Source organism: Sinocyclocheilus rhinocerous, unplaced genomic scaffold (assembly GCF_001515625.1).
Source record: "Sinocyclocheilus rhinocerous isolate Xijiao unplaced genomic scaffold, SAMN03320098_v1.1 scaffold2355, whole genome shotgun sequence".
Lineage (NCBI taxonomy): Eukaryota > Metazoa > Chordata > Actinopteri > Cypriniformes > Cyprinidae > Sinocyclocheilus > Sinocyclocheilus rhinocerous.
The window spans coordinates 59,857-72,306 of record NW_015666965.1 but is presented as its reverse complement, the minus strand read 5'-3'; the positions used below and the strand labels follow the sequence as shown (position 1 = coordinate 72,306).

General features: G+C 37.0%; 1 protein-coding gene across 1 annotated transcript; it reads right to left on the bottom strand.

Moving 5' to 3' along the window:
• Nucleotides 1-763: 763 nt before the first annotated feature.
• On the bottom strand, nucleotides 764-4,418 carry LOC107733301 (C5a anaphylatoxin chemotactic receptor 1-like). Its single transcript, XM_016544871.1, has 2 exons — nucleotides 3,749-4,418; nucleotides 764-3,290 (listed from the first exon to the last, which is right to left on the bottom strand). Exon 2 carries the CDS (start codon nucleotides 3,283-3,285, stop codon nucleotides 2,215-2,217), a length of 1,071 nt encoding a protein of 356 aa, XP_016400357.1. The 5' UTR covers nucleotides 3,286-3,290; nucleotides 3,749-4,418; the 3' UTR covers nucleotides 764-2,214.
• Nucleotides 4,419-12,450: the final 8,032 nt, after the last annotated feature.

The following is a 12,450-nucleotide window of genomic DNA, read 5'->3' as shown; positions in this document are numbered from 1 at the left end:
CGGACGCCGAGGTTGCTTTGTTTCTTCTCAATAGGTGAGTAACACCGTGTCTACAACAACTAAAGTCTGCCTACACTGGACGCGATCAAACGACCATTGAAAAACATTTGAAATTTGTATCAGCACGTCATAAATAGAACCCGGCAGCAGTTTTCTGTCGGGGATTTGTTGCACCGCGCCGCTCACGTCCGTAGACACAGTGTAACATTGGTTTTGCTTTGTTTCACAGAACGAATCGTTGCCTGGGTTGCGTACGTATATGTGGGGCGGAGCTATCAAAATAGGGGCAAGACCCTTTTGGGGTAGGGGCGTGTTTGTTTTGGTGATTTCAAATATCAACATTGGCTACCAGAAATCGCTTACTCTGCCTTTAATGCTTATATGGGCCATAAGTTTGCCATGATTTATGGTATTCATTATGAGTGTCCATAATAACGGATTACTTTGTAACAATATATGAATTTGCCATTTTTTTCTGTGTTGATTTATGTCAGAAACAGAAAGTTAGGGTGGAATTTTTTAAGCAGCTTCAGGTGAATATATACACATATAGCCTCGAAACTCACCCACATACACCAAAAGCCACATCTCACGGCTGGGAATCTCAGCACTAGCCTGTCAAATTTAGTTTTAACACTCACTCTTTACTGGCCTCTACTGGTTAGTCAAGCTCATGAGCACGCAGCAGGCATTTTACAACCGCGAAGGACAAACTACGCCTGGCAAATTCAGCTTTTCTCATGCTAATATAGAAAACACATCGAAAGATTACCTTAATTGTTATGTGTGCACCTTTAATACAGTATGTTGTTAACATTTATTTCGGTGTGGCAGCCTACATTCACACTATGGCTTCCATAAGAGTGTAACTGCGTTTTTGTCCGAATTTACAAACAGCTAAAATTATTTTCTGTGGTAATCAATAGTCGCATTTGTATCTATGTTGTATTTAATCCAGAACATTCTTTTAACAATAAAGCAAATCTGACTAGAAACAAAACAAATATTACAACATTTTAGTTATGTCAGTGATGAAAAAGGCTATAGGCTATGTGCCATATATCGCAAAATAGTGTTGATTAATTAATGCAACAGGACATTTTAAAGTTTAAAATGAATACAAGGATTACAGTAAATCAATACACAGAAATGCCATATATGGCCTAACCATATCATAAAGCAAATGTACAAACGTAAATATTTAAAATGATTTTTAATTTGGCTGTAAATGGTTATTAATATTTTAATCCATTGAATTATATGTTTACTAACGAATCAAAACTGTCACGGATGCGTCATGCGCCCAAATAATCCGTGTATAATCAGATTGATGGCTCAATCGGACTGAAAGGCCTTCATGTAAACATCTCCGTCGATCCGATTGAACTCGATCTGAATGAAATTTCGATCGGATTGAAATAATAAATCAAATAATGTAAACGCTTGAATGTGACTATTTTTTTGCAAGTGGTTACATTTAGCTGCCGTGACTATTTTTTGTGTGCGAAATAGTCATTCCAGCAGGAATACGCGAGATCGTGTGAGGGCAAAAAACCTTCCCCATGTTTTGCTCACGTGAATTCATGGCGTTGAGCAAGAAAACCTGCTTTGTCTGAAAGTGACATTTGTACGAGCGGTGCTTCTTACTTCTCTACACTATTGAAAAGAAACAATGGATCTTTTTTGTTCGCAAAATTTGCTGCAATTTCGCTAATGTGACCGCACCTTAATGCGCATGTTGACTTATGTGAAGGAGACTGAATTATTTCCAAATTGCGACATTCTTGCAGTGGCTTTCTCTGTTTCATGCACTTTTTTGTTCGCAATAGGTGCAATGCGCATGTAAACGAATATGTGAATCGGACTGCAAGGTTTCGTGTTCATATAAACACAACTTCCAGAATCTGAATTCAAACTGGATCAATTACGAGTGGTGAAAATTAGTGCATGTTAATATAGTGAACCGTGCTCTGCTGTTTTTGATTAGCTATGACAGGAAATGGTTATATATTGGTTTGTTTGAAAGAATTGTGCGAGAATGTTATGGAGGTTTAAAAGAATATTGTTAATAGAACAATACTGGTGACTAAGTTTGTACATCTTCGTTGTGCAGCATGTCCACTAGTGAGCCATAAACTTTTTCTATAAACCTACAAATGATTCCCGAGGGTGGTATTTGAATAGGTTTTCGATCCACATCTCCACGCAAAGATTTCATAAGGGCTTCTCTCTGAACCCGTCTGTGGTTGATTTACTGTTCGCAGTCATGCTGATTCGATGGGGCGGTGCCTCGGATGCGAAGTGAAGCACACTTCGCAGTGAGCTAATCAGACTTTCCTTAAAACCGCGGCCTAGACATACATAGAGCAGCGGGTTCAGGCAGCTGTTAATGTAAGCTAAGCAGAGCGTCAGCACGTGGGCTAGATGCAAGTTGACTCGAACGTTATGGGATTGTTTTTGCATCATTAACAGCAGAATATCCACGATGTTCAAAGGAATCCAGCACAGGAAGAAGCTGAGCACCAATGCCAGGATGACACGTAGCGCCCGGGTTGACTTGTCGCTGCCTCTTTGCCCTCGGCCAGAGCTCGTCGTGAGGAAAACCTTCCAATGGCTGATGCAGATGATCAGGAAAGGCAGCAGAAAAGACAGAAAACAGCGGGTAAGGGTTACGGACCATGCATGACCCAAGTTACTGTATCTGCCTTCACATGATGTTTTAGTCTTGCTCACTTCATGTATCCCCATGTGAGCAAACTGAGGAGAACCGGCCAGGAGAGCGAGAATCCAGACGACCAAACAGACGCAGCGGGCCTGCCTCGTGTTCCTGTGGTTCTGGCACCACACCGGTTTGGTCACCAGTAGGAAACGGTCCAAGCTGATCACGACCAGGAGCAGAACGCTGCAGTACATCATCATGTAGAACAAACCGCTGAGTAATTTGCAACCCAAAGCACCATAAGGCCAGTGCTGGTCCTGGGCAAGCGGCACCATGAGGAGAGGCAACGACAAGCAGCACAGCAGATCTGCGATGGCCAGATTCAGAAACCACTGCGCGTTTACAGAGTTTGGCATTCGAAACGCGGTCACCCACACCACCAGAGCGTTCCCCGGGACACCCAACAGGAACACAATGAAGTAGCAGACCAGAACGATCCAGTGCCGGGAACCAATCCTGGACAGTGGCGTTACAGTGGGGAGCACAAAAGCCGTGCAGTTTTCAACCCCCTCACACCAGTCGGTCTCATTATAATCATCAGGAAAAATATAGTCACCTTCCTCCATTTCAGCTGTGAAATGAGAAAGAGACGAATAACAGAAAACGTGCAATGTTACTCAAAGCTAAAACCCTCAAAGCAGTGTCTAGTGGTTATTAAAGAGTCAAACATTGCAACTTTATGATGCAATTGTGAGGACACATTTAAAACTGATCTTAAAATGAATCTTTTTCAACTTAAGAGGTCATTATTAAGAAATTTCAAGACGTTTCTTAAAGTTTTTATTTTCTTTTAAAGATTTTAAAAGTTCTTAATAGAAAAGTTCATCAAAAATGAAAATTCTGTTATCATTTCTTCATTGTAAAGTCATTCTTTCTTCTGTGGCACATGAAAGAAGTGTCCATATAATGAAAATCTTTTTTTTTTTTTTGTAAATAGTTTCTCAGAATTTTTTTATTCAGTTCAACACTACATAAATGAAACTCTAATCGTGTTAAAAATCAATGAAAATGAACAACAACAAAAAATACCTCTCAGAATTTCTGGTTGTGAAGTTGTGCCGATCTGCTACACCAGATGTGATTCAGCTCCTCTATTTTTGCGACCCTTATAGCCAGGAAACGATTGCAAAGTGCTGTGTGCCAAGCCTTTACCTTAGCGATGTTGTAGAAGCACTTTTACACGATCTTTGATGCAGTCGTTGGTCTTTAAAACTTTTTAAACTTAAAAAGTGTCATGGAAGACTCATTTGGAACTGGAACAGAGAAGAGAAGGACGATGTCGATCTGAATCAGCAGATGCTGTTCTTCTTTTTTAGGGTCATATTATTGTGATGCGATTGGACAGAACTGTTAGACAAGAATCTGAACAAAAAAAAAAAAATCAGTAGTGGTACTGATGCATTTTATTGCTTTAAATTGTATTTAGTAATAATCATTTGAGGAAAAACAGTGTATGTACATATTGCAAAGACGAATGCTTCACAACAACTGAGTGACAAAGTTTTCTATTTGGTATAAACATACACAATGCGCTGTTTTATTCTACTCAGAGGTGCACTTAAAGGTTAAAATGCAGATGAGCATGACAGAAATACAACAAAAACTGACATGGGTAAAAGAAAAAAGGGATAAATACGGCACAAAATTAAACTTTTCTTTCAAAACGTTGAAAGAAATGTTCCAATACAACACATTTCAACTCCTCTGTAACATAACACTCTGCTACAGATGATATGTGGTGTCACTAAAATGCAAGTTTCCGTTATGCTCCTTCACCTTTTTCAATGATTTCTCTGCATTTTTTTTTTTTTTCAGATTTGCATGATAAGGAGGAATGTGAACATGCTGACTGGTTTAAATCCCAAAATGCAGAAACTAATTTTTGCATTCAAAAAACCTATGAAAGACTGTAATGACTTCATGAGCTACTATATTACAATGTATAATTTCATTTCAGTAAATTTCTTCACAAGTTGCTCTTTTTTTTTTCTTCTAGTCTACAGAAAGTGTCAGCTTACTTGTGTGACCACAGTCAGACCACAATCAGAACCGCACAGTCCCATAGGTCTTCAGTAAGCATCCTCTAGTCATTTCCTGAAGGGTTTATTAATAAGTGCAGAATTCATGGTAATGACCTATAAAGTCATTTTCAGGAAGGGTTCGTTGGGCGTCAGTTCAGAGTTGAAGCACTCTCTGGAGGTAGAGTCGGGGTGTCGTCCCTAAAGTCATCTGTTTGAAGATCTACATACAGATGGATAGACAGAGAGAGAGAATGAAACAAAACTAAAGCAACCAGACTCCTCTAATGTAAATGAAACTGAAAATGAGCAATGCATATATATTGCGTTGCCCTCTGTGCTGAAAAATTGAAAAAATTCAATTTGAAACTTGAAAGGTTCAAAAGCTTAGTGCTGCAACAACCCGTTTTGGCCGCAACATCTGTTGCCTGCTGTTTAAAACGAGGTTTCGGAGCAAGATAGAGAAGTAAACAGATTTTCTGCAGAAATATTTTTTTAGCCCCACATGGAACTTGAAAGCTCATCGTTCAACACATCTCCTGCTCTATGCGTTTCTGTTTGTTTGATAGTTTGGCTAATATGAGCATTATTTTATCTACCAATAGAGTTCTGCAAGAATGGCATATTTTTGTAAGCCATAACCTGGAAACGAAGTTAGCATTTTAACACTTCCAGTTCTATCATGCTGACGTCAATGGATTTTTTTGAATGGGTTTTTGGTTAAATGTCTGGCATAAGTTTTGTGGTTATTACAAGCTCAAAATATTTTCACATCTTATTCCATGACATGCAATTTATCAGTAATACCCACTTGTGATATATATAAGATTTTACTTGAAAATCTTGAAAAAGGCGGATGCTAACAAGTGGCTTATTGGGACTACAGAGGTTGTCGGGGACATGACATGTCATCATACCCAACAGCTATTCATTCTACTCACTAGTCGCTTTCACAGCCTCATTGTGTTTATAATCACACTCTTGCAAACTATTCTTAAACTTGACAACTTGTAGATTTCAAATAAAGAGTTGTTGGAAGCTTAATGGTGGTGATGTTGAAGTCGTGTGACCATGGTGTAGTTTATTTAGCTTTTTACTTAGGCTTCGAAAATGCAATAAAATTCCTTAATTTGTGAAGATTATCATTATGAACAAAGCATGTAAGAATCATAAACTTTTGTTATACACAAAGCTTATTTTCAGCAATAATCCAACAACCAGTGGGGGGAAAAAATCGTATTGGGTTTTTGTCAAGGAAACTAGGGTGATGTGAACTTCCAGGTTGGCCTACAAAAATAAGACATCAGATCTGTTTTATCATGTCTTACCATGTTCAATTCAACTGATAACCACTGATTTCCCACCCAATTACCCCCAAAAGAAGGCAACACAATTTGTGTGGTCCTAGATGTTGTTCTGAATGGTTGTGAAAGTACCTAACAGAGAAGTGTTCTGCTGGTGGTTTTCAATAACCGAGCTCTCTTCCTCATCCTCCCCCCAGTCTGCGATGTTAGCAGGTGGGATGCACTGCTCCAAGAACAGATCTTCATCTTCATCGAAGTCCATGTCTTCTGGGGGCCAGCGCAGCTCACCGCTCTCCACCTCGCTGATGTCAGTCGGCTCCACCACGATGGATGGCAGGCGCTCCTTCTCCTGCGGCGCGCAGCTCAGACAGCCTTCAGTACTCAAAACTACTTCCACTGGATCTGGGAAGATCTGCAAAATAAAGGAGAAAGAGAGCAGATAATATAAGGAGGAGAAATCTTCCGTATTGAATGGTGTTTGCACTACAGTGGTTCCTGTTTGCGGTTGCTTCAGGTCCGCCACGAACTGATGAAAGCTCAACACCATTGTGAAATTCTAGCATGTGATGCCACAATCTGCATGTGTCCTCTTTGTGATCTCTATTGCTTAAAAACTAGTGAGGGAACAGCAGTTATTATCAAATAAAACAAATGTAGATAAGAGTTACTAGGTATTGCTGAAGCAATGCTTAAGTTTGCAAATGAGTAGTTTGAAGCTGCTGTGTGCAACTAGTGGCACCACTAATGGAATTGCTGAACACTTTCCAAAGAGTTTGCACTAACAGATATTCCCGTGCCAAACTCAAGACATTGGTTGAGCCAATGTTGACACAGCAATATAAAAAATCTACACAGTGTTTGCAGTTTTTGGGGTACATCAACATACTGTATGAATGGCTTAAGTTCCACTTAAGGAATGAATAATCAATTTTTTGATTCAAAACTACAAATCAGTTGCCAAACTGAAAAATGCATTTTTAAAAGTTTTTATTTAAACGTAACCATAAAATAATAAAATGAACTGCTTTTCAAAATGACATATACAGAAGTTTTAACTTTATTTAATTCATGTTTAAAATACTGGTTAAATGTAGCAATAAAATGCAATGCAGCAAATGTTATACTTGACATTGTTGTTCTAAAAAGCATTGAGCAGCTTCTTTTCTTAATCCGTTTGTCACTGGACAGTTCACACATGTGGGAGCAACCAATGAACTTGAGACACACATTTTAAGACATGCCATCTTAAGACACAGCATGATTATTCAGAGTTATGTGATGAATGTAACTGTATATGCAGGAGTTAGACGTTAAATATAAATGTAGATTTTACTATATAAATTATGGGTCATAATCAATAAATCAGTCAATCTATAAATAAAGCAAACGCAAAAAGAAAATGCTATCTTAGACTGTCACCTAAGGCAAAAAGACCTATATGATTTAAAGGTGACTTCAATATACAAACTTGTCACCCAAGCAGGCTTTATGTCCTAAAATGATTGAATGAATGTGTGTGACATTAAATAAAAAATTACTAAAATGAATAGGTAAATTAATATAGAACTCGGGTTAACTGGGACATTTTTCCCAGTCATCTCAAAAGCAAAACCTGATCCATTTGACCTAAATTCATCCTATATAATTACAAACTTCACAGCAAAGACAAAAGGATGACCGATGAGTTTTTTACCTGAAAGGGCAGTCTGTCCCCTTTTCTCTGAACTGGATAGTCATCCATGGCCTGGGCCTCTGGGTACCCCATCCCTCTGTTATATAGTGAGATCATGGCATATGGAAAAAAATAGAATTACAAGTTGGAATAGCAGTGGAACAGTCACAACTACTATTCGTTGCTCTCATATACTCACTACCCACTACAACTGTCTGTATCAGTCTGTTTGGGCATTATGATGAGGTAACAGATCAGTACAAAAGAATGCGAATTTAGACACACAGTACTATTTCTGTAGTTTATCGTTATGCCAGTAGGTGGCGGCAAGTGACTACACTAAAAAATGCTGGGTTAAATACAACCCAGTGCTGGGTAAAATAGGAACAAACCCAGCAATTGAGCTGTTTTGACCCAGCGGTTGGGTTAAATGTTTAACCCAACCTTCTGGGTAGTAAACCAACCGCTGGGTCAAAACAACCCAATTTGCTAGGTTTGTCCCTATTTTACCCAGCACTGGGTTGTATTTAACCCAGCATTTTTTAGAGTGTATGACTGAATAATTGAATCAACGATTCAACCGATTCTTTGAAAACACTGATTTGGTCAGGGACAAAATTAAGTGCCTAAATTCAGAACAGTATACTAGCATGCAATTTTTATAATGTCTACTATATCTCAATATTTATCTGGTATAAATAGTACACTCTAAAAAATGCTGGGTTAAATACAACCCAGTGCTGGGTAAAATACGGACAAACCCAGCAATTGGGTTGTTTTGAACCAGCGGTTGGGTTACTACCCAGAAGGTTGGGACAGTTTCTGTGAGGAAGTTTTACTCAACAGATTCATTCAATAATGCAGATTCATTCAGGAACGAGACAACACTGCTGTTTTTTGCTCGTTTACTCTGACTTCTTAGCAAAATCATCTTTGGCAGAGTAAAAATAGTTTTGTGTATTTTTGTGACTTTTGAGCCCCCTACATTTAACTGAGTGGAATTCACTGTCGTAAATAAATCAATAGCTGTGCAAGTGCATTAGTTGCTGCCGTTTTTTTTATTAACATTTTGCAAGTAACATTTGAAATTAGAAAACAGATTGATTTGAAACTGATATTTCAAGGTAAAATTAAAAACAAACCAAAAATAGCTATAATAAGAACTCTTGTATAAATATCATTTTGAATATCACCCGTGGAACAATAACATTGCTTGTGTGATTATCATAATCCTAACATCTTAATGTTTCTGATGGAAAGCTAAATCCATAATATTATGCAGGTATGTGAGCCACTCAAACAAAGCAAAGACACAAAGCAAGTATTGAACATGCAGTGTGTTTACAACAGTCATAATGCTAAGAAACAAGGCGGTCTGGTCTGTTGGTGTGTGTGTGGGATTTGCTAATCGCAGTCGCTCCCAGGTGACCTGTGACTAATCGTTCCTCTCTCAAGCCTCTGCTGAACGGCCGGATTACAATGCTTATAAGGGACAGCCAGGGAGCGATTATATCAAAGTGGATTATGCCCTCATATAGTCATTTTTCATTAGCAACAGATTGGATAAGAGCATGGCATTATGGGTCATCGCTGCAGATATGAAATCTACGTAAAGAATATTGTGCATTGTGCATTGCACTTTTTTTTTTTTTGTAGTATGCAAAAAGTATGCAACTCAAAACTGTGCATGCTACGTCACATGATATCTTGTTGCATATGTGTGGCATCCAGTTACAAACTTGAAAAGAAAAAAAAGGTTATTTTTCCTTTTAATCCAATTTTGTGAAAAATATATCTCAGCATTTCAAACAAATAATGGTGCAAAATAGAGATCACAGCTGTTATTATCTGGTTTATTCATCACGAGTTGAGAGCTTTGCATTGTGGGATGATTCGTGCAGTATGTGTTGAATCACATTTAGCAATGTATGACACACCCAAATGGTGTTTTTCCATTCACTCTGATGTGCTGAATAGACACTTTTATGCAAAGAGACTTCTGTTGAATTCAAAATAAATATGCTGTTCTAAACATGAAAAGGGAGAAGTGCAAAATTTCGATGTGGGCAGACTTTCTGAACTGAATTATCTGTTGTTTATTTTGCAGTGCAGCTGTGAACTTTTCTAACAAGGTATGCAGCCAAGTAAACATGTGGTTGTATTTATTCTTCTTCTTTTTTTTTTTTTCTTTTAACAGATTTTAATGTTTTTCCCATAACCCCATAACCAGGCATTTAAAAATACATTATACTGTAAAATATGAATTACTACACTCTAAAAAAATGCTGGGTTAAATACAACCCAGTGCTGGGTAAAATTGGGACAAACCCAGCAATTGGGCTGTTTTGACCCAGTGGTTGGGTTACTACCCAGAAGGTTGGGTTAAACATTTAACCCAACCGCTGGGTCAAAACAACCCAATTGCTGGGTTTGTCCCTATTTTACCCAGCACTGGGTTGTATTTAACCCAGCATTTTTTTAGAGTGTACATGTTCAAAAGTGTGATTATCTAACAAACTGAAATTAAATTGAAACCGTTTAAATATTTATTGCGTGCAAATGATTTGTAAAAGATTACAGCTGTCACAGGTGATATTTCCACCACAAATAGTTTTGCCCCTAAGAAAGTTTTCTTAAACTTTAGTGTGCTTCTTTACCACACTGTCAATCATGGTCAGACATCTTAGCTGGTTTTAGTTGCTCAAGCTGGTCTCCCAGCCTGGCCTTGCAGGTGTTGAGTTGGTTTTAGCTGGTTTAGCAATTTTTGCAGCAGGGGTGTAAAACAAGGTATTGTCACCTATAATACTGTATATGTTGTCAAATTATGCAAAACATGTTAAAATGTTAAATAAATGAAATTAGCTTAGCAAAATAAAATAACTGGTCGTTTTATTCTTAAAAAAATTAAAATGTCAATTCCATGGCAGAGTGCTAAAAGCACAAATACAGGATTTGTTTAGGATGTGGTGAAATAAACTACACACATCTGTGTTCAGTGTTGGATAGGCTGGATATTGACACAGATTTCACAAACCGATTTGATTCTGATTCACAACTCTTGATTCGATATCAGTTCATTTGGATATTTATCAACAATCTCTCAACCAATGCTGTACAGAGAATCCTGTCAGTTAGTATTATGAGAAAAGTCTCGTATTTAAATATTTTTTTAAAAATATATCAACACTCAAATAAAATATTTAAATTGCACATAACTTTTTAATGATACAATTTTAGTTTTTCTTCTCCAATTAGTTGTTGAAATAACCCTTTTAAGTAAATGGTGGCTGAACTTTTTTGTGACAGATTCATTCAAAAATACATTAAATAATACTGACATCACTAACAGATCAAGTAAACCTATAATGAATGTGTAATATAGTGTGAATATTCAGCAAAATTATCCTCTAGTTACTGTACTTTTCCATTGTAGGCTGAATGTGAGATTGTTTACAAGCTGTCTTATTGACATCTTTCCGGATTGGGCAATTCCATGAGTCACGTTACATTTCAGCAATTTGTGCTGTTTCTTTCAACATGCTCTCTGATGTTCATTCATGTTTATTTCGTGCTTTAAACAAGTAGTAAAGCAGAACACACGATCGGTTTATGTGTCTTTTGAACGGAGGCACTACAGCGATCTGTCGCACCACATTAAAGAGCGCTAAAACAGTATTTATTGTTGAAATTTTGTTATATAATTGACATAATTTGAAAGCTGAGAATTTGCTTGGTATAAAAAGTAACAAAACTCAAAGCTAATTTCAATTATTGAATTGGAGATGCTTTACAAATACTGCTTAGTGAAGTTTTGTTTATGAATTTGAACATAAAAACAGCATAAAGATCAAGCTTGGGATTTAAGAATCGATATCGTTTCATAAAATGAAGATGAATTGAATGAAAATAAAGAATGAAAATCAATTCATCGATATTGTCAACCCAGCCCTAGCCCATACGGCCCCAAAAAAAACCTACAGCTGGCATTTCAGCCAATATGTTCATATAAGGCAATTTTCTGGTCTTTTCTTCAAAAATAAATAAATGTTTTAAAACTCACAGAATGTTGTTTTCTCTTTCTGTTGTGACTACTGTTATGAAAAACTTATAATATTTTTAATTTTGTAAATCTAAGAGTACGGAATGAAAAGCAGGAATTACAGTATTCCCTGTAAATAACACAGTCTAATACTGTAAAAATAAGTTATATAACAGTATAATACTGTATTTGGTAATTACAGTACAGAACTGTAAATGTTGTTTACAGTAGTAGTCCTGTAAAAATACAGAATGTGGCTGGCAACCCAGCTGCCAGTATTTTACTGTAAATTTACAACGAAAAGTTTTACAGTGTACACAAACTCAGGATTTGACCATGGACACTTGAACCCCAATGGACATCATGCAGGTAAACAGCTAATGAAGTATTTCATTATGCCTTCACTCCTGCTAACATTTTTAGGGATTGAGGTCATAGTTTCAGATAGATCAGATGACATTCAGCATTATTACGTTTATCGCCAAAGTGAGAAGCTAGTACTGTGGACACTTAGGGATAATATAGATTTAAAATGAGGTTTCCTATATATATATATATATACAGTATATATATATATATATATATATATATAATTTTTTGTATATTTTTGTAAATATATATATATATATATTTTTTTTTTAAAGAATATATATATACATATATATGTACACTCACATCTATAAACACATCTTTGTCTT